The sequence below is a fragment of the Theobroma cacao genome, chromosome 9 (assembly GCF_000208745.1).
Source record: "Theobroma cacao cultivar B97-61/B2 chromosome 9, Criollo_cocoa_genome_V2, whole genome shotgun sequence".
Classification (NCBI taxonomy): Eukaryota; Viridiplantae; Streptophyta; class Magnoliopsida; order Malvales; family Malvaceae; genus Theobroma; species Theobroma cacao.
In genome coordinates, this window is record NC_030858.1 from 25891719 (window position 1) to 25914625 (window position 22907).

At 31.3% G+C, this 22907-nt stretch overlaps 2 protein-coding genes and 1 pseudogene across 3 annotated transcripts; 2 read left to right on the top strand and 1 right to left on the bottom strand.

The window, feature by feature from the left end:
- Positions 6956 to 9404, top strand: LOC108663275 (annotated as a pseudogene).
- LOC18589675 (transcription initiation factor TFIID subunit 11) lies at positions 11674 to 14646 on the bottom strand. 2 transcript variants are annotated; one of them, XM_007014746.2, is made up of 5 exons: positions 14356 to 14646; positions 12970 to 13329; positions 12691 to 12778; positions 12306 to 12405; positions 11674 to 12034 (listed from the first exon to the last, which is right to left on the bottom strand). In XM_007014746.2, the coding sequence occupies exons 2-5, from the start codon at positions 13317 to 13319 to the stop codon at positions 11907 to 11909; spliced, it is 666 nt and encodes a 221-aa protein (XP_007014808.2). In that variant the 5' UTR covers positions 13320 to 13329; positions 14356 to 14646; the 3' UTR covers positions 11674 to 11906. The 2 variants fall into 2 exon arrangements, with proteins under 2 accessions (XP_007014808.2, XP_017984021.1); XM_018128532.1 differs by having other exon boundaries at positions 12014 to 12034; positions 12306 to 12427.
- Positions 20479 to 21355, top strand: LOC108663276. The gene is made up of 2 exons (XM_018126873.1): positions 20479 to 20872; positions 21351 to 21355. Exons 1-2 carry the CDS (start codon positions 20479 to 20481, stop codon positions 21353 to 21355), a joined length of 399 nt encoding a protein of 132 aa, XP_017982362.1.

Here is a 22907-nt window from a genome sequence, read left to right on the forward strand (position 1 = left end):
TTTGGTGCTTGTTGCTTTCTTTTTTAAGCTCCATCTTTTTTGACCTAACCATTCTATTTAGCATTGTACTTATATCTCATTCTCCTAAAAGTATTCTTGTCCAAGAACTTAATATTGTTATGCATTTGAGACTTATCAGTGCTTGTGTCTATCTTCAGCTTATTAATTACTTCACAAATAGCCATACCATGTACCAAATTATTTCTTGCCCTTTGAACTAAATATCTCATGTCTCTAAAAATAAATTAAGCACGATCAATAGGTGTCTTTCTTTGATGTGGTACGTGAACCACATTTCCTTAAGTGTCACCAAGGCATGCTTTGTTCCAAAAGGTCTTGTATTGTAAGCAACAATTAGATTCAGCATTTTGTCATTTAGACTCAACCTTGAAGCACTGTTAGGGAATTTTGCTATTATGATTGGTCTCACAAAAAACTCTACATTCAACTATTCTTTTAATATAGCATTCTCCTCACCCATGAAAGTTATTGCGTTCCTACTTGGCAGTTTTAGCTTTAGCACCTTTTGAAGCGGGAAAGGTGTGATAACATATGACCCTTCAACTAAAAAGGTGAGGAATGGGTCATCATGACTAACCACATCATTATCATCATCTTCTTTTTCATGACTGGTTGTCCCATTTAAATAAAATATTCTAACCAAATCTTCATAAACCCCTCTTCTTAGATTAAGATAATCGTACCAACCCAGTTTCCTTAAATTTTCAATGAAGGGAAATCCAAACTCGTTTTCCAGCCAATCTAAGTCAGTAATCCTTCTACAAAATACCTTTCTTGTTGCAAAGTGATCATCGAATATTTTCTTTTAAGCTAGAGTAGAAATATGTATGTCAAGAACATCAATTTTCCTTTTTCTTTGTTTCTTTGATGAAGTGGCAAAAGCTTTTCCTTTTTCGAGCCATTTTCTTTGAAGGTTTGGAGTGAAGAATCTAGGTTTTGAGAAAGAAGGTGTTGATTCTTTTGTAAAGAGAACTGATTCTACTCTTGGATTACTTGTACTTGTAAATGGATCAATTGGAACTTAAATACATTTGAAATTGAAAAGCTTTTTAGAGAAAGTTTTAGTCTTTTGATTCTTACAGACCTACTTTTGGAGAAAGAAAATTTCTTCAGTGATACGGGATTGTGAAATTTCAACTTTTGAAGAGATTAAGACTGATAAATGAGAGTTTAAGGCTTAAATAATTTTTTGAATTAAGGTGCAAGAGCTAGTTCTTAGATGACAAGAATCGATTATTTGTGCCCTAGTTTTTTTAAGACTTTTGCGGTTCTTTTTGAGAATCAATTCTTGAAATTTAAAATGTAGATTTTTTGAATTCTTGAAGCATTTTAGAAAACGTTTTGTGTTTGAAGAATCGATTCTTTAAATATAAGAAGTTGGTTCTTAAACTTTGTAAACTTGAAAAACAAACATATTTTTTTATCCAAATCATATACAAGAAATCTTTTAACTAGAATCAAGCTCAATGACCATAGCTGTTGGTTTTGAATGATGTATGTGTATGAAATGATATGAAAATTTTATTGCAGTAACTATTATGCAAACAAGATCATCAAAACATCAATTATTCGAATTATGAATTCAACAAATTAATCTTTATTTTAACAATAATAAACCAATCATAAGACAATCAAACAATCAACAATGTATCTTTTATAGTCAAGTTATTCATGGGATAGATATCACCTGATTTTGCAATAAGCTCAGTCTTGCATTCTTGTCTTGTTTTTTCCTACAAAACGGAACCAATTTTTTATCTTGGTACCTAGGCTTTCTTAAGTCCATGAGAGTTAATTCTTCTAAATTTGTTTTTGCTTGGAACTTCAAAAATTCCACAATTCTTCCCCATGTAGTTTTGGTTCTTTTTGGAACTCACACCTTTTTGACAGCCTTTTCCTTGGAGGGTGTTTTTCTAAAGGGGAAAATATATATAGAATGTCCCTTCTTATGACAGTTAACACAAACATGTGATGCACCATACTTTTCATTTTCTTTTTCAAAAAAAGTTTTTATCTTTGTCCTATCATATCTTAAGCCATTTTTGTCTAAAAATGCTTTTTGAGTTTCAAGCATCTCATTAAGTATCTATGAGCTCATGTTCCATTTAGAGAATGATTCATTTAATTGTTCATTTTTCTTTTTCAAAGCATTCACTTTATTCTCTAAAATGTTTACTTTGTTTTCTAGCTCAGATTTAATGTTAATCATGTAATCATTTTCTGCCTTAAGCTTAGAGATAACTTTTTTGTATTTCAAATTCATATGTTCAAATTCATGTGCCAAATCATCATATACATCCTAAGGCTCATCAAAAGTATATGCATCATCATTACAATCATAAGAACAAGAAGTAATGTTTGAAGAACATACCTTGGAGTTTTCAACTCCTATAAAGCGCAAGTTTACAATTTTTTTTCCTGCTCATCTTAGGATTCATCACTATCACTCATGCAGCTACCATAACATTTCTCTTGGAGTTTCTTTAATGATTTTTTTTGAGTTCTGGACATTCATATCTAGTGTGACCAAGCTTCTTACACTCATAACAAATAATATGATCATTTTTATGATCAACCTTTAGAGTATCTCTTCTCATATTTCTTCTTTTTTCTTCTCTTCTAAAAGTCTTTTTGCTTCCTTGTTTACTCCTTAAAAATCTATTGAACTTTTAAGTCAATAGTGCTATCTCTTCATCATATTCCTTTTCATTATCACTCTCAGGTGACTTTTCATCACTCTGCTTTATAGCTTTGAAAGTAATGTCTTTTCTTTTTGCTTCTACTCTATTACCTCATCTATTTCCTTCTCGTGCTTAAGAGTCATTTCATAAGTAAGCAAAAATCCTAGGAGCTCATCTAGCTTAAGTATATTTAGGTCTTTTACTTCTTCAATGGCAGTGACTTTAGGTTTCCATGACTTGGGTAGGTAGTGAAGGATTTTTTTCACAAGTTGAGCATTAGGAAATTATCTTCCTAGAGCTTGTAATTCTCCAATGATCTTTGTGAATCTCTCAAACATTTTTTTAATGGACTTCTCATCTTTCATTTTAAACAACTCATAGTCAAGTATCAGCATACTAATCTTTTACTCTTTTACATCATTAGTGCTCTCATAACAATTTTCTAAAGTATCCCAAATTTCTTTTACTGTAGAGCATATAGCTACATTGTTGAATTCATCTTTACTGAGAGCACACAAAATAGCTCTTACAAATTTGTGATTCAACTATATCAACTTTTTGTCTTTATTATCTCATTCAACTTTTGTTTTAAGATGTTTCACAATATTAATAATGTTGGCATGAATATTTTAAAGATATAAATTAATAGATTGTATAAAGTTCTCAAACCTCATTCTCCAGAACAGGGTGGTTCTTCCCTTTGAACAAAAGAGGTCGTATAAACTAATGAAGCTCAAGGATGCCATGGCTATTATTTTAAGCTTTTTGTTCAGGATCTTTCAAAGGTGGTTGAACTTGCAAAGACTTGAAACCTGCTCTGATACCAATTGTTAGAAAGATAAGCTTAAAGTAAAACTACCAAAAAGGGGGTGAATTGGTTGTTAAACAAAAATTTTCCTTTTTTCAAAAATCTTTAAAGATGAAGCTAAAATATGAAAGTATGAAATAACAAAACAAAGTATAAGCTGAATGGGTAAAGAACAAAAAAAATAAAAAATACTCAGTAAGATTTTTATAAAGGTTCGACTTTCCAATGCTTACGTCATCTCCCTTGATAGTACAAAGAGTTTGAATCCACTATCGCCTTGCTTTTTCAACAGGGTCAAGCATAACCTTTACAACATGCCTTTTGCAAGATCAGGCGTAACGTCTACAACATGCCTTTGCAGGATTAGGCGTAACTTTTATCAAGACATTATCTTTTTTAGGTTCAAGCACAATCTTTACACAAGATGAAGCCTTTTAAAGGATCAAGCAAAACGCTTTTACCTTTTGCTTGGAGGTATAACTAATACAATAGTGGATTGTAATGAATTACTAACTTAAAACCTCTAGAAAGGTTGATAAAGAAGTTTAGGATTATAAAGTGAAAGCTTTCACAAAGATATGGATAATCAAAATAGGTTTAAGCTCGAGAAGGATTGGCTAAAGAAAAAAAATGTGATCTTTTAGACTCTTTTCTTGCTCAAAAGTGGGAACTTTTTGCTTACAGTTTTTTATCTTTTTTTTTGCTCTTTTCTTCTTCAAAGATGATTCAAATTCTTTCAAATTCCTCTTTTCTTCTTGCTTTAACATCCTCAAGATGGATGTTTATAGCTTTTGTGATTTTCTGCCCTTTGAATGAAATTTGAATAATTTCTTGTACGTTCCAGCTAGTTTGCAAAATTTTGTCACAACTGTAGAATAAATTCTTCGCTGTTGAGTTATTGGTTCTTCGCAAAGCCTGTAGCTTTTTTTCTTTGAAGAATCGATTCTTCTATTTTGAGGAGTCAGTTCTTCTACAACTAGGTTTAAAGGTGACATCTTTGCAATCTTAGAGAATCGATTCTTTTACCTCAAGGTGTTGGTTTTTCACTGTGGTCTGGCTCCAAAATTTGAATTTAAGCTTGATTTTTGCCACTCCACTTTTGTCCAGTTGTACCATCTCTTTCTTGGTCATTAAGTTTTTGAATTGTACTTTTGGTCCTTCAAGAACCAATATCTTCTTCATGTAGAATCGATTATTTCTTCGTTTTTCTGCCTTCTTCGTTTTTCTGCCTTCTGTATTTTGTCTTTTCATGATTGATTCTTTGTCTCTAAGGTGTTGATTCTTCAGACATCCTGAAGCGTCAGTCTTTCAAGAACCAACTTCTTCTTTTCTCAAAATTGATTTTCCACTGTTGATTTCTACATAAGAACTGACTTCTGCTTCTCTAGAATTGATTCTTTTTGTAACCAAAGAAATATATTTTGCTTTCTTTTTATTTAAGAATCAAGTCATTTCTTTGGAGAACTTGATTCTTTGGTTGACACTTAAAATAAGAGATATTTGAGAAAATTAAGAGATACTTCATTAAGTTCAAGAGCATAATCATTCATATTCAAAACATGTTCAAACAATCAAAGCATTTTGATATATCTTTCTTTTAAGTTCAGCTTTAACCTACCTTTGAGGATTTTCTTCATATTAAAAAATATCTTTCAATCATTTTCAAAATTCATTAAGTTCAATCAATTTTGTCTTGTCAAAATAAGAATAAAGCTAACATGTTTATTTTGTAACAACTTCCACCAAACACTATACTTTTTTAAAATATTATTCACAGAATTTGAACTTGTGACAAATAGTCTGAAAAAAGCAATATCTCTATTTTGTCACCTTTAGGTCACATAAATTGTTATGAATATTACAATAAAGTGATTTATGACATTATGATTAGATGAGAAAAAAAGTAGAAAAAAATAGGCATCATCGAGTAGGATTTTAGCAGTATCAAAACTTTAGAAACTTTTATTTCCTTGTTCCTTCATTTTCTAGAGATTAGCTCTTATGGAAAGCTTTTGTTGTAGAAGCTTATAGAGCTAACAATAGGAATGACATAAAGGTAAACGAGTTCGTGTTTAGAGAATTGTGTTCATGTCTTAAACATGTGAACACGTTTAAAGACACAATAAGTTTGTGTCTTAAACGGGTTCAATTCGCTTATCCACATATGACATATTTAACCTCTTTAATTAATTATGTTATCATATTAATTCTTATAATATGAAATTTTAATCCATTTACAATATCCATTTAAACAAGTTATCAAGTTAATTGTATTATTTTTTTTTTTAAGAATTCAAGTTTTGTAATTCATTCACAAAATAGGGGGAAAGCCCCTTGTGTTACATCAAGGATTTGGGACCTTTATGCCTTACAAAATGTGACATATCGATCACAAACCCATAGTACTCTCAGTAAATTCTATATTTACACTTGCTCCGCATCAAAAAGATCCTTAAAGTCAAACAACAACAGCAAAACAAATAGAAAACTAAAGATCATGCTGCTAAAGAAGCTCTTTCCCTGTACAAAAATAAACAGTAATGTTTGTCATCCTAATAGCTTGATCCTCTGCCATAAAAGAATACATCCTAAGACTTGAGTTAATTGGATAAATGGGTTTGTCGTTTCATAACATATTGTTTAATAAACATTTTAATTTTGTTGTGTCATGCAATAAATTTAATAAACGTATTCTTATACGTGTTTAGAATCTTAACCTGTTTAATTAATCATGTCATGTTTACATTTACTTATATAATTGTTTATACCTTTACTTGAACATGACACAATTAGATATGGTAACACAAATTCACAAATATATTTCTACATTTTTGGATGGTTCTCTAGCAATTTTGGTATTTTATTAATAAGATATATATTCTTTTGCCATTTTAAAAAGTTAAAAATCTCGATAACTATTATATGTATGTACATACAAACCCATTTCATTCATACATATCATAGAGGTTAAAGGGAGAAAATTCCACCAAATTAGATTTTAATTAATAATGAATTTTGCATTGCTTTTCAAAAAAAAAAAGAAAAAAAGAATTTTGCTGGTAAAGGTTAACTTATCATCATGGATGGTGCACTACTGTTGGCAATATCTGGTGATTGAAATTAGTTATTTTTTACATTAAGTTTTTGACTTAATAATAAGTGCAGGTATGTCTTAATAAAAATGTTGAACTTAAATTTCCTTTAAATTGAAAATATAATTATTTTTCTATTAAAATTTATTACAGATAACAAGTGTTTTATTTTCTTTATTTTTTAGCACATATGATCTCTTGGATTATAGAAAAAGATACTTGTTTTGTTTGGTAAATCTTATCTCTTTTGTAGGAAGATTTAAACTCGAAATCTTTGAAAAATATTTTATCTGAGACAAATAATAAGTTGCCTTAAATGAAATCAATTTCTACTAATTATAACAATAACAATAATGGTATTACTTTCTTTTCAGAGCTTAATTACACATGAGCAGTGTATAAGCCTAGGAGAATTGATGTTGAAAGGACTGATAAAGTGGAAGATAGTTTATACTGTAAACAGTGAAGAAAGAGAGTCAAAGAGAGTTGTGTTGGAGCAAGGGCAGACCTACGTTCATGGTCAGTTATAAAAAATATTTACTTATTATATTACTTATCTAGAGTTTTATATAAGCAATAATATTAATGAACCCACTAGTTTTTTCACAGTTTTATAAAGAGTGAGGTTAAAAAGTAGATTTTATTAAAAAATCTATATTAATAATATTTAAATATTATCAAAAGTAGATTTATTGAAAAGGAATTTATATATTAATATTTAAATATCACATGGAAAGACAAAATAATTTTCTTCTATAATTTAAGATTTTATTAAAAAAGTCAAAACTAAACTACTTTTCCTCTCCAAAAATTCAAGTTTTATTCTTGAGACCTGTAGTGACATTTCCTGTTCTCAGCCTTTGGCTATGTTTTTCATTCTCTTAAAACAACTCAACTAGCTTTCAATTATAAGTAATTTTCAACTTAAATTAAATTTTTAAATACTTCATGTTTAAATATTTTTTGATTAATTTGATAGTTTGGGTTCAAAATTATAATCTAACTAATAGAAAATAATATTGCATGTCAAATAAAATCTTGAAATTAAGAGTCTTACTTTTTTGATATATTTTGTAGATATTGATTATTTGTGTTTTGTATTTAACTTTATGTGGTTTGTGGATGCATATATTTAGCTTTGATTAATGAATTGAAAATTGAATTATTGTTAGTTGTTGAATCTAATAATTCGCTATCTAAGATCATATTTTATTTAATTCTAATATTTTAGTTTATGCTAATGAGTAGTAATTTTTAACAAGTTTTTATAATTTTAGATGAATAAGCCATGGAAAGATATTTTAAAAAAATTAGTCTTATGAGACTTAGATCCCAAGCTAATGATGATACTTAACAATCTTCTTAAAAAGTCGTGTTGAATTTGATCTAAGTACTCTCTTGATAGATCTTGGATTAAGGAAAAAAAATTTTGAGTATCACTTAATGATCAAGATGAAATTAGAAAAGCATATTTGCAGAAAGGGCCATGTCAACCTCATGACCATAAGTTTCTTCAAAAAATTATTTGTGGGGTTCCTCATTGATTTAATTCTTCTTGGTTTAATGACTATGGTAGTTGGTTAGAGTATAGCATACAAAAGGATACTGCATTTTGCTTGTGTTGTTATTTATTCAAAAATGAAATCGGGAAACAAGGGGGAGGTGATTCTTTAATAATTGAAGGTTTTACAAGTTGGATCAAGAGAGAAAGATTAGATACTCATGTTGGCAATTGCAATAGTGCACATAATAAAGCTTTAAAGAAATGCCAATACTTGATGAAGTAGAAACAACATATAGATGTAGCACTTTGTAGGCAAATGGAACAAGTGAAAAGAGATTATAGAATTGCTTGATTACATCTATAGATTGCATTAGGTTTCTCCTGCACCAAAGGCTAGCTTTGCGAAAACACGATGAATCTGAAAACTCAAAGAATAAAGGAAATTTTCTTGAGCTTTTGCAATTTTTAGCTGATCATAATAATGAATTAGGCAAGGTTGTTTTGGAACATTCTTAAGGGAGTCTTAAATTGGTGTTCCTTAAAATTCAAAAAGATATTGTGAATGCAACTTCAAGTGAGACCAAATTATCAATCATTAAAGATCTTGGAAGTGAATTGTTTGGGATATTGGTTGATGAGGCTCGAGATGTATCGAATAAAGAACAAATTGTTGTTGTCTTACATTATGTAGATAAAAGAGACTTGCTAACAAAACGATTTCTTGGTATTGCTCATGTTATGGATACAAGTGCTACATCACTTAAAGTAGCAATTTAAGCAATGTTTTCGAAGCATGGGCTAAGCTTGTTAAGAGTTCGTGGACAAGGCTTTGATAGAGCTAGTAATATGTGAGGTGTATTCAATGACTTGAAAACTTTATTTATGAGAGAAAATGAATCACCTTACTATATTCACTGCTTTGCTCATCAACTTCAATTAGCACTTGTAGCTATTGTAGAAAAAAATGTTGACATTGCTTCACTTTTTAATATGGTTGGTAATTTGACCAATGTTATTGGAGCTTTTTGCCAGTGCAGAGATATTTTGAGAGAGCAACAAGCGTCAAAGGTTAAACAGGCTTTAGATAATGGTGAGCTTTAAAGTGGGTGAGGTCTAAATCAAGAAACAAGTCTTAAAAAGCAGCTAATACACATTGGGATTCTTAGTATGGGACAATATTAAACTTGATTGTTATGTTTTCTTTTGTAGTTAAAGTGCTTGAGTTCATTGAAGAAGATGGAAAAGAGACAAAGCAAAATGCCGAGGCACATATTCTTCTTGATTTTCTACACATTTGAATTTACCTTTACATTACACTTGATGAAAAATGTTTTGGGGATCACTAATGAGCTATCTTTGGCTTTGCAAAGGAAAGATCAAAACATTGTAAATGCTATGACACTTGTTAAAGTGTCTAAGCAACGCTTGCAAATGATGAAAAGTGAAGGATGGGAATCTCTATTAAGTGAAGTTTCTTCATTTTGCAATAAACATGACATAGTGATTCCAAATATGAATACTACATTTGTGCTTCGAGGAAGGTCAAGATGCAAAGCTTCAAAAGTATCAAATTTTCATAATTATCATTTTGATATAATGAATGAAGTTTTAGATTTGCAACTTAAGGAGCTTAATAATCATTTCATTGAATTGAACATGGAGCTACTTCAGTGTATTGCGTGTTTATATCCTAACAATTCATTTTCTACCTTCAACAAAGAAAGATTGATTCATATGGCTCAATTGTATCCTTTTGATTTTTCAGTAGTGGATTTAGTTGCACTTGAAAATCAACTTGAATTGCAAGCAAGATGATTGAGACAAATAGAAATACTATGTATCTTTTGGTTTATTTGCGGGTAAAACTTGCATTGATCTTACCAATTGCAACAATGTTAGTTGAAAGAGCTTTTTCAGCAATAAAATTTATAAAGCATAGGTTACGCAATCGAATGAGTGATGAGTAGATAAATGATTGCTTGTTGACATATATTAAGAAAGATGTATTTGATAGTGTTTCTATTCATACTATTATGCAACTTTTTCAAAATATAAAAAATAGTCGTAGGCAATTACAATTTTCATAGATATTTTTACTTTGAAGTACTAAATGAATGTACTAAATAACAATTTTTTTTAATTTGATGTTAAAGCTTTTAATTTATAGATTTTAACATATTGTTGTAATTATAACACCAATTAGAAAAATTTCTAGACTCGCTCTTGAGTGAGAGACAGCTTATTTGCTGATGCTTAACTTGAAATAGACATTTTCTTAGGTTTTGATTTGAGAAGTCAGTATTGCACAGTTTAATATGGACCCGTCCTTATCACTTGAAACATATTGTTTTGCGGTGAAATCGGCTCCCTTTTATTACCCTTCATTTAATCTCCCTCTTTTGCATGTCTACACATGTATATTTACAACAGTTTTTCTCTATATCTTTTGTTTTGTTTTTTGAATTTATATTTGTCAGGGCAGCAAATGATGCCACCGCACTAAGAAATAAATTTAAGGGATCTAAAAACAAATATTATTTTTTACAAAATAAAAAATAAAATTAAGGAGCCATTTCTCATGCTAATTAATATATATATATATATATATATATATATATATATATATATATAAGTTGGTTTGTAGGATTACTACGTCTAAATCAACAGTATGTTCACTCCTCATTGCAAAGATAATGGTTTAGCTATTCCATACAACTAAATAACTACTGAGGCAATTGCAACTCAATTGAGCTAATGTGACCTGAGAAAGAAGGTAAACAAAAGAACGAAATCAAATACAAGAAGCCCTAAATAAATGAGAATTAACACTGTGCCTATCAATCAATCTGAACTCCAAAAAGAGTAACCATTTTCTCCTCCACACCATGGGATGACTTTAATCCACTGAGACCTTTGTCTTCATTAAACTGAATGTTGCCATTGTCAATTCCGTAGTAGAAATTCTTCCCCAAATCCAGTTCCAATTCCACTGGCAAATCCTGTGGTGATGATTAAGGAAGATTTTGTTCAACTTAACACCGCTTAGCCTCTCAATTAGTTTCTTTATTAACTGAAAACGCCATTTGTTTAGTGTGTCATGCTAGTTGCAGCAATGCAGAGTCTGTGCTGCAATGCCTCTTCCTGTCTAATTGTACTCAGATGGGTTGGCATTTTAACAAAATACATAAGTAATGGCTAATTAAGTTTTGTTTCTATAAAGTTTGATGGAGGTTTTCTAACCACCAAGGTCTCCGCTTTCGAATTCCAAACCATGTTTCCGGTTTTAGTCAGGTTTGAGTTCTGTTTTTAATATAAGTACTTTCTCCTGACAGTATCAGTCATCAACTCATAATATAAGCTGCCAATACGAGAATAGTGCTCCGACAGCAGGTGCTTCAGAATGAGTGGTTTCTTCCAATAAACCAAGATAAAGAAAGCCTCATCCCAATAATTAGGGAAAGACCCCCCCCTCTAGTCATCAGGCCATGCATCAGAGTATAATCACAAGAACCGGTAATATCAATAAATTTCAATTTTTGAGGCTCTTATAGACAAGCGACCCCTCACTTTTGGCAAAGTTTCTCTGTTGTATTTAACTTTTTGGAGTTGAAAAGAAAATTGGATAACACAAGCGCAAAAGTACACATTGATTCCATTAACCTGCCACTGATTTTATGACCTATGAGTATCTGACTACCCTTTCACTGGAAAGGGAAAAAGGATGAAATGTTGTCAGATTTAAAAACCATGTAATTAGTAAACACCTGATAAATGTTTGCTAAGTTCGTCTCTTGATATCCTCAGTGAAAGAGCCTCTGCACAGATTTCTTAGGTACTTTCCCTTCAAGCTTCAATCTTCTATAAGCCTCTCTGATGTGGCAAGGCCTGATTGGCCCAGATTCTTTTCTCTCTGTCATAACCATTCTAGCTGCAAACCACCACAAAATAATGGAAAATAGACTTAGCTGCTTAAGTTTTGATTGATGATCTTTTTATCACTAAGCCATATATTGGATCACAGCTTTTGTTGCATTGGCTCTGGACAATGTAATCTACTGAGAAAGCTTCAAAGTGCTGATTTACAACTATTTCTTCCCTGATTTTAATGTTTCATGTTGTTTGTTAACCGATCAATCAAAATGATTTGTGTCTGGAAATGAAATCTGAACACTACTATTGTTGGAGAAAAGTGCACATACCTGTCTCAACAAGTTCGCCAACATACATTTTTGCTATCCCACACACAACAATGGTCATTGGTAAAGAAATTTTCTGGCTTCCAGTGATGCTTACCAACAACTGCATTTACAACAGCAGAAACCTGAAGTCTATATATTATCAAATCATGTTTTGCTAGACCGCAATGCATAAATGAGCCATTTCAGCTATAGCAGCTAGTATGTGAGCCCCGAGGAATCTCATGCAAATTCAAATGTCCAGAGTTTAGTACATCACTTTTAACTTTTGAAAGAAGTATAAAACAAGTTCAGAATGTCGACCATGTAAAAATTAGAACAAATTATTACAATAAAAAATTCTTGAGAAAGCAAACAACCCCAAAAAAGAATATGCTTAGAAGCCTACCCTTCTCATGTTGGACTTTTGAAGTGCAGATCTCCTAAAGGATTCATATCTACTCATCTGATCCTCTGTGAATTGTGATAAAATGGCCCTGAAAAGAAGCACAAATTTAAAAATTTTAGGCAAATATCCCTTCAGTTTCTAAAGAAAGGCAACCGCACGTACAGAGCAGGAGAGCTTAAACACTAAAAACCTTGTCTCCTTCTCCTGATACATGAAGGCATAAAAGAGTGGAACAGGAATAAGCAGCATGGAAAAAACAAAAAAGAAAAGTAAACTCACTGCATCTTGGCCATTTTAGCCGGATCAGCACTAGAGGGGAACTTGCCAAGCTCAACATCCACGTTTTCCTCCTCTTCGTCATCATCATATTCTTTGTTCTTGGAGGCTGCGGCGGCAGAAGCAACACTAGCGTTAACACTGGGGGTGAGCAACATAGGAGTGGAGTTGGATGATGGGTGAGAGGGATTATTGGTATTGGCGCCGATTTCATCATAATCATCATCATCTACAAGAGTATGGTGCCCAGTAGGGGTTTGGCTGTCCAACTCATCCTGACCAATTGGGGAATCAGGTGGTGATTCCTCTTGCTCCTCTAACGCCGCTTCAAATGGATCCTTTGATTGCTTCATCTCGAATTATCTGCTTTTGGATTATGTCAGAATTCCATCTAAAAAAATTACAAAGCTAATGCATACAAACTATTGGTAGAAAGAGAAAGATTGTTGACGGCGTATGTACTGCTAAATTGAGATTAAGATGAGGGTTGAGGGTTTTCGTTTATGGTTTTAAAGTTAGGGCTTAGACAAGAGCAAACATGTTCTACAGGTACAGCAGAAAAACAAAAATATTTCAGAAATGTAAGCAAAAATCATGATAACATGATAATATTGAAAAAACAATTTTAAATTTCAAACTAATGGAATTTTAGTTATTTCCATTAGTTAACCCTAAGAGGGTTTAGATATTTTTATTTACTTTCACTTATATCTCATCTTATTTTTATTCGTTTATGGGTTATCATTTAATGGTTTCTAGGCTTGTTTGGGTTTTTGTTTCAAGAGTCCTGTGTTGTTAGAATTTAGGCCTAGGCCATCAAAAACCAAAACCATACAGCATTAAGCAAAGAAAACATTCTGAAGCACCAGAATGCTATCTGGTCATACAAGCCGACAAAAGAATGGTTCGAATGAGCAAAAAATGCTCTCTGGCAGGGGCGATTTCTCGCATCTGGCAGAGGCCAACAGTGCAAGAATTGCCAATAGAGGGTCCCATTCTTGGGCACCCTCTGCTCACATATAAATAGAACAGATTAATTGCAGTAATCACAACCAAAAAAAAAAAAAGCAAAAGCAACAATAAAAAAAACCCTAGTAATCTCAACAGCAAAGAAGTCGAAAAACCCAAGGGAGCCTGGAGTGATACTACAATCTGAGAGAGGCCCGCCCCCTGAGAAAAGGAAAAACCTTAAAAACAGATATCCTAGAGAAGATCAGAAGACCCTTGAGAAAAATAAAGAAAAAACCAAAAAACTTAAAAAACAAAAATAAGAAAACAATCACCCTAGTCTAGCAGCAGGTAGGATACCCAATCACAGAAAAAAAAAAAAACCCAAAATAGGCAACTCAGAGCGATGGAGGCCCGGTGGAGAGAGGTTAAGAGCTTCACCTTGTTGTGTGGGTTTCTAGGGCCACGCGGCTGAAGGAGAGACGAAGTGTTGCGGCGGCCTCCGACAGAGGGGGTCCGATTTCCGGTTTCTTATTAGGTTTGTAGTGAGAGTGGCTTAGAGAGAGAAAAAACAAAAAAAGACAAGATGTCGACGCAAGGTTTAGAGAGGTTGAGGGAGGAGCTTTGGTAGCCTCTGGTTAAGGAAAGGATTCCGTGAAGCTGGTCAAAGCGAGGAACAGAGGAAATATACCGTCTACGTAAGTAAAATATTTTGTTTCTTTTGTACCATAAAGCGAGAAGGAGTGAGGAAGAGAGGGAAAAAAATAGGTTTATTATTTTTTATAAAATAATGCTTTAAATTGTAAAAAGATATATTTATTTAATTATTTTTTTTATTTTGTAATTTAAAATAATTATTATTAAGGAACTTTGTAATGGTTATTTAAGTTTTTTTTTAAATAATTATTTTATTGAATTAAATACAGTTTTATCTTAAAAATGAGAATAGAGAAAGTATAGTTATTTCATTCCCTCAATCAAGCATGTCTATATAAAAAAAAATAAAAATATTTAAATATTGTTTAATATATTAATGTTATTTAACTATAATAAATATTATAAAATATATTATTTAATATTATTATTTGAATATGATAAATGTAATAAAGGATATTATTTAGTATTATTTAAATTTAATGAAGAATGTATTTTATTTTTTAATATTAAGTATTATTTAATTATAATAAAAGATTTAATTAGATTTTAATATAAAATATTATTAAATTATAATAAAAATATGTTTATATATGGTGAAAATATTATTTAATTATAGTAAAAGTTATTTTGATTTTATTGCTCAGAATATTTTATTTTTTAACAAAAAAATTCTTTAATTTTAATAAAGAGTATTTTTTTCATCATAGTTTTTTTGTTTTTTAATTAAAAAATCTTTAAAATTTAATAAAGAGTATTTTTATCATTTACCAATTATTCCTTAACCATTCTTAAAATTATTTTTGCCAACAAAACAATAGAATAAGTAATAATAATAATTCCTATTTTATTCCATTCTCATAAACCAATCTATATAATAGTTATTCTTTCTCTATTCTATTATCTTGAAATGATTATTCTATTCTTTTAAGTGAACTAAGCATGCTATAGAGAATTCGGAAAGCTTAAAACGACGCCGTTTAGAGAACTTAAGGATGGTACGAGGATCAGCAGAACGACACTGTTTGATTTGGTTGAGGGTGTCCCACGAAACGACGTCATTTTGAGATCTGAAGCAAGCCCATATTGTTTAAGCAGCAAGGCTAGAAGGTGGGATAAGCCTTGGGTCAGGCCAGGTGGCCGACATACCGCAGGCCCATGATTTTGGATGGGCTACAGCTGTTGGTAAGTTGGGCAGTTGGGTTTTCTCTACAACCCAAGTAATAGGATATTGCATGAATCGACTTCGTTTGGAGATCAGCAGCAAGCCCATATTATTTAAGCAACACGGTTAGAAGGAGGGATAGGTCTTGGGTCAAGCCAGGTGGCCCACATACCACAAGCCCATAATTTTGGTTGGGTTGCTACAGTTGGCAAGTTGGGCAGTTGTGGTTTTCTTTTCAACCCAAGTCATTAGGATGTCATATGAAATGAGGATTGTCAACTAAGTATACTCGCTAATTTTGAAGTATTTGAATCTTAATCTTATAAGAAATTAAATATCTGAATTATATTAATTTTTTGAATAATTTTGAAAATGATTACCCTAAACTTAACTTTAATACATTCTCACTACTTTATAATTACCTTAATCCGTTTAAAAACCTAATTAAGTAAAAAAATTATTAAAATGTTCTTTATAGGTACCCAATTACTCGAACTTGAATCCGTATCCGTATCTATATATAATAATATTTCTTTTACATATTTTATATAATTAAATACTAATTAAATTAATAAAAACATAAATAATAAAATTGAAATTTAAATAATAAAAAACAAAGATCTTAAACATAAACTTAAATAATTAAAAACAAATGTTCATACAACAACAACATAAACTTAAATAACTAAACACAAAAATCCAAATAACAACATAAACTTAAATAATTAAACACCAAGATCCAAATGAACAACATAAACTTAAATAACTAAATACAAATATCCACACAACAACATACACTTAAATAACTAAATATGCTCAAGATTGAGAGAGTATCTTCTTGCAATTATAATTAATACTATTATCACAATTTTTAGTTGTGGCCATTTTTCAAAAGACCTAAAAGCATTAAACATGGCAGAATCAATGTCTAAATCAATTTAAAAAAAAAAAAGTACAGGACAATAACACATGATCAAATATGATTTCTAAGCATCTTACAAAATAATTTATTTACCACAATAAGATAATCCACAAATTTTGGAGCACCAAATTCTCACAAACAAGTTCCCAAAGATTTGAGCGTAAAACATTTTTCTATATTCTGAAAATTTGTAGGTTAATGAACAAAATAAGAACACAACTCTTATACTTGTCTAGATCGCTTAATTGAAACTATGTTTTGTATATTATGACTGAATGGCAGCTACCATAAAAATTCTATGATAAGCGAATTTCATTATGAAGGTTTTTTTATGTTGGCAGTGAATCAATGTAGGTATTTGATGTTGTTAATGTGTCACAAACACAGCGATTAAGGGAGTTATGTTAGCAAAAGGAAAGGTTTTGACAGCTATTTTTATTGTTTAGATTGCTAGGTGAGGTCTAACAAATGAGAATTTTCATTGCAAGGCACCATGATGTAGAAACTTCTGTTCAAGAATGGCATTAGAATTTCTAGCTCTAGCATGGGAATTGTGTAAAGAACAAGAGCCAACCTTTGAAATCAAATAAATAAGATCTCGTGTTACAAAATGGGAGATGCTGTAAATCAATGAATTTGGGGGTTTTATATCTTGAGGATCCTGAATGTTAACCTTGTACTTTAAATTCATACATTAATCTAAATTATTTAAAAAAAACACTCATCAAAAATTGGTAAGCATTTAAACATAGTCCTAGTATGCTAATGAAATATTTTTATCTTGATAAAGAAGTCAAATAAAAAAGAGATGAGATTTAGTGATTTACCTAACGGGAGAACCAAGAATGGAGCGGCAAGAATAAAGGATCGAAGCGGTTGGCTAAGGAAAGAAAAGAATAAGGAAGGAAAGAAGAAGAAGAAGAAAGAATAAAAGAAGAACTAGGCACTTAGCAGCAAGGAAGAAATCAACAAAAAGAAAAAGGAAGGAGCGACTAGCTAGAGGAAGAAAAGAAAGAAGAAGGAGCATCTGGTGGATGTGGCTAGGTAAAGAGAAGAAAGAAAGAAAAGAAAAAAGTGGTTTTATCCATTGATATATTATTATTAAATTATAAAAAAATCNAAGGAGCGACTAGCTAGAGGAAGAAAAGAAAGAAGAAGGAGCATCTGGTGGATGTGGCTAGGTAAAGAGAAGAAAGAAAGAAAAGAAAAAAGTGGTTTTATCCATTGATATATTATTATTAAATTATAAAAAATCAATATTATTATTATTATTATTATTTAGAATAAAAATTATATTATTTTATTGTTTAGTAATTATTAACTTATATAATAATAATTATATTCTTTATAAATGAACATAATATAAAGTGTATGTATTAAAAGACATTACAAGTTATATACAATAAAGTGTGTATATATATATATTATAATTAATAATTTTATAAGTTATAATTTTTATAATATTAACAAAAAATAAAAAATAAAAAATAAAAATATTTATATCTAAAGTATATATATACATTAAAAGTATTTTAGTATATATAACAGTAATTATATTCCTTATAAATGAACCCATTATATATAAAGTATATATATTAATAGACATTGCAAGTTAATTAATAGTTTTATATTAATACATATGTGTTTGTCCTTAATTACATGAAATTAAAAAAAATAGCTAAGTTTTAAAACTAGTTTAATCTCACAACTTCTTTTTAGATAATTAAGTTTATATATTATTGTTGGCTCCATTAGTTTTTGATGATAATAAAACATTCTCATTCATTTGTGTCTAATATTTCTAGTTGAGTGTACAGAACAAGAATTGTATGCCAAAGATAAATAAATTATTCCAAGGGACATATCAAAAATTATATGTATAAGAAGGCACAATTAATCAACAAAACAGAAGCTTCTTAGTTGAATAATAAAAGGTTAGTCAACTAAAATTCAAATTAGAAGTTGGTGGGCTCAAGAGTATTGAGAAACAAAAAAGACTTAGTCGACCAAGAAATGAGTCAGTCGACTAAGAGTCTATTATCAGAAATTTGGACTTCAAGATATAACCAACTTAATCGACCAAGAAGTAAGTTAGTCGACTAACAGTCTACTGCCAGAAATATAGACTTCAAGACAGAAATAACTTAATCAACTAAGAAGGAAGTTAGTCGACTAAGTGCTCATTGTTAGAAACTAGGATAAAAAAATAGAAAAGACGTAGTCGACTAAGAGCTCAGTTAGTCAACTAAGTTCATTCTGTCAGAAAATTTGAATTGAGCACTAGAAAATAGATTAACGGCCAAAATTACCACCAAACTGTTTCCAACGGTCGAAAACTGCCTAACCCCTATCATAGCTGATTTTCCAAGTATTTAAGAGGCTTCCAATGGCTAGAAAAGCAATTAAGGCTTCCAAGAACAAAAAGAGCTTAAAAACCAGTAAAAACTCTCTGCATTCTTCTGCACTTCACGCTTATCCTTGTAAAAGATTCAAGTACTTCACTTTGCACCACTTAGATCAAGTCAGTGATCATAGGTACACCTTTATTTCTCTTTATCTTGTATTCTTAGAGTGTGCGAGACACTCTAAGGAATTTATTCAAGCTTGGATTGCTTGATTGAGTGTACAGGTTTTAACTTAGCCTAGAAAAGCTAGTTGTTGGGTTTTGGTTGATCCTGAAAAAAAACCATTGTAAAAGGTTTTGGCTGAGCTTGGTAAAAGCCATTGCAAAAGCTTGGTGAAAGCTTGTGAATTTCACCGTTCATAGTAGGTTGGTTTGGAAAATCCTTGGTTGAACAATCAAGGTAGTGGATGTAGGTCTTGGACCGAACCACTATAAATTCTGATGTGATTGTCTGCTATGTTTTTAGTTTTTCATTCATCTTTAAATCTTTCTTTTATCTAGCATTTGTCCCTAACTAGAATTTAATTTTAGTGAGAGCTAAAAAGTGCTATCACCCCCTCTAGCACATTTACTTGGGACCACCAAATAGTATCAGAGTGAGTTCCCTATTCTTAAGGTCTAATACCCTTTGAGAATATCCAAATGCCTCTTAAAAAATCAATAGTTGCTGAGGGACAGTCCACAAACAGACCACCTCTGTTTGATGGCTCAAACTAACCATATTAGAGTACTAACATGTCAGTATACATTAGAGCAATAGATTATGAGATGTGGGATGTCATAACTGATGGTCCCTTTATTCTTTCAACCTTAAATGTTGTAACCAACGAGATAATTTCTAAACCAAGGTCTAGATGGACCGAAACTGAAACCAAAAGAGTCCAAACCAACTTTAAGGCAATCAATACACTACATTGTGCCTTAATTCCCACTGAATTCAATCAAGTATCAAGCTGTACCACAACTAAACAAGTGTGGGATAAACTTGGGATTATTCATGAAGGGACTTCACAAGTTAAGGAGTCCAAGATAGCCCTCTTAACCCACAATTATGAGATGTTTAAAATGGAACCTGGTGAAGATATCACTAGTATGTTAGATAGATTCACAAACATTACAAACAAATTAAGTCAGCTATGTAAACCAATTCCTGTGCATGAAATCATTAAAAGACTTCTTAGAAGCCTACCAAAAAATTGGAAGCCAAAGGTGACTGTCATCCGTGAAGCTAAGGACTTAAATATTATAACTCTGGATGAAATTTGTGGTTCTCTTCTTACTCACGAGCTGGAACTCAAGGAAGAGGAAGAAGAAGACAAGAGGGAAGCAAAAGAAAAGAAGAAAAGTATTGCCTTAAAAGCAAGCATCCTTGAAGAAGAGTTGGATAGTTTATCTTGTGATAATGATGAAGAACTTGCTATGGTTGCAAGAAGGTTCAGAAAGCTTATGGGCCAAAAAAATCAGAGATTGGCTAGAAGAGGGTATAGAAAAGAGCAAGGCTCTTCATGGAAAACTAAAAATAAAAACGAGTCCAATAAGAAGGAAGAGCTTATATGCTTTGAATGCAAGAAGCCAGGACACTTCAAGTCAGAATGCCCCTTGCTAAAGGAAGAATCGCCAAAGAAAAACAGAAAATCGAAGAAAGCAATGGTGGCTACAACTTGGTCAGAAAGTGATACCTTAAGTTCTGATGATGAAGAAGAAAAGGTGGAAGAAAGAGCTAATCTGTGTCTGATGGCAAGGGATGATAAATCAGAGGTATCTTCATCCCCTTGTGATATTTCAATTGATGAATTACAAGAGGAGTATGAATGTCTTTATGATGAGTTTGAGAAACTTGCATCAAAATATAAAACTTTGAAAAGAAAAACTACATCTCTTGAGACTGATTTGCAAAAGATAAAACATGACTTCAATTCTATTTTTGAGCAAAGAAATTTTCTGCAAATTGAATTAGAGCATTCAAAAACAGATTTTGAAACTCTAAAATTGTAATTGGAAAATAGAACAGAAGCCTTCCAAAAGGCAGTTGAAGAAAATGCAAATCTTAAAAGTTTGAGGAAAGAAACATAAAGGAGGAACACATATTTTAAGAAAAATTTTGATAATGATACATCTAGATGTGATAATTGTGGAAAAGTTAGACACTTCTCTTATGACTGTTATAGAAATAGAAGCATGCAGAAAACAAGAAAAATTTGGGTTCCAAAAGGATCTTATGTTGCAGCTAACCTTCAAGGACCCATCAAAGTATGGGTACCTATTAAGAAAAACTGAAATTTGTTTTGCAGGTTGAGCTGAACTTAAAAAACACATGTTCAAGAGCTCAACTAAAGGAGAAGGAACCATGGTATATGGACAGTGACTACTCAAGGCACATGATTGGAAATGAAATGTTGTTTGCTCAGCTGGACAAGAAAAAAAGAGGTACCGTTTCCTTTGGTGATGATTCAAAAGGTATAATTTGTGGCATTGGAACCATTGGTAAAAACTCTCAAGTTCGAATTAGTCATGTGTTGCTAGTTAAAGGTTTGAAACACAATTTATTGAGTATCAGCCAATTGTGTGATAAATGATTTAAGGTATGCTTTGACTCTAATAAATGTGAAGTGATAGATATAAGTGCTAATAAAATCTCATTTATAGGAAAAAGAATTAAGAATATGTATGTTATATTTCTTGAAAATCTTGAGGTGAATTGTGAAACATGTCTTATAGCAAATGTTGAAAATAATGGTCGGTTATGGCATAGGAGACTTGGACATGTGAGCATGCATACCCTCTCAAAATTAATAAGAAAAAAATTTGGTTATAGGATTGCCTGAACTTAAATTTGAATATGATCAAGTTTGTGATGCATGTCAACTAGGAAAACAAGTTAGAACATCTTTCAAAAGTAAGAAGAATGTGTCAACCTCTAGACCACTAGAATTGCTGCACATTGATCTATTTGGGCCAATTAGTACAACTATTCTAAGAGGAAAATCATATGGCTTTATGATAGTTGATGACTACTCTAGGTATACTTGGGTATACTTTCTTGCTCATAAGAATAATGCACTACCAGCATTTTTAAATCATTGTACGAAAGTTGAAAATGAAAAAGGACTTGTCATAGTTAGTATTAGGAGTGATCATGGTGGTGAGTTTGAAGGAGATGAATTTGAAAACTTTTGCAATGAAAAATGGTTGGATCATAATTTTTCTGCACCTAGAACACCCTAGCAAAATAGAGTTGTAGAAAGGAAAAATCGAACCTTAAAAGAAATAGCCAAAACTATATTGTGTGCAAATAATTTACCAAAATATTTTTGGGTAAAAGCTGTCAACACAGTAGCATATATCCTCAATAGAGTCTCAATTAGAGCCATGATATCAAAGACTCCATATGAACTTTACAAGGGTGGGAAACCAAATATCTCTCATCTTAAGAGTATTGGCTGTAAATGTTTTGTATTAAACAATGGAAAATATCCTCTAGGGAAGTTTGATGCAAAAAGTGATGAGGTAATATTTTTAGGATATGCATTAAACTCAAAGGCCTATAGAGTTTTTAACAAAAAGACTTTAACTGTTGAAGAATCGATCCATATAGTTTTTGATGAATCAAATGCCTTGCAAAAGGAAATTCCTACTGATGAAGATGATATGGATGATCTTGAAAGACAAATGGAAGAAATGAATTTAGATGACAAGAAAAACAGTGAACAAAAGTCCCTAGGAAGAGGAACAGAACCTCCACCTTTAGAAACATTGCAAAGAACCGAAAATCAGCATAATGACCTTCCAAGAAGCCGGAGATATGTAAAAGACCATCCACAAGAGCTAATCATAGGAGATATTACACA

Coding starts and splice junctions, on each gene's coding strand:
- LOC18589675 (XM_007014746.2), bottom strand. CDS start 13,319: ATGAAGCAATCAAAGGATCCATTTGAAGCGGCGTTAGAGGAGCAAGAG. Junction 12,406..12,690: donor AAAAGTCCAACATGAGAAGG/GTAGGCTTCTAA, acceptor TTGTAAATGCAG/TTGTTGGTAAGCATCACTGG. Junction 12,035..12,305: donor TGGCGAACTTGTTGAGACAG/GTATGTGCACTT, acceptor GGTGGTTTGCAG/CTAGAATGGTTATGACAGAG.
- LOC108663276 (XM_018126873.1), top strand. CDS start 20,479: ATGGTTGCAAGAAGGTTCAGAAAGCTTATGGGCCAAAAAAATCAGAGA.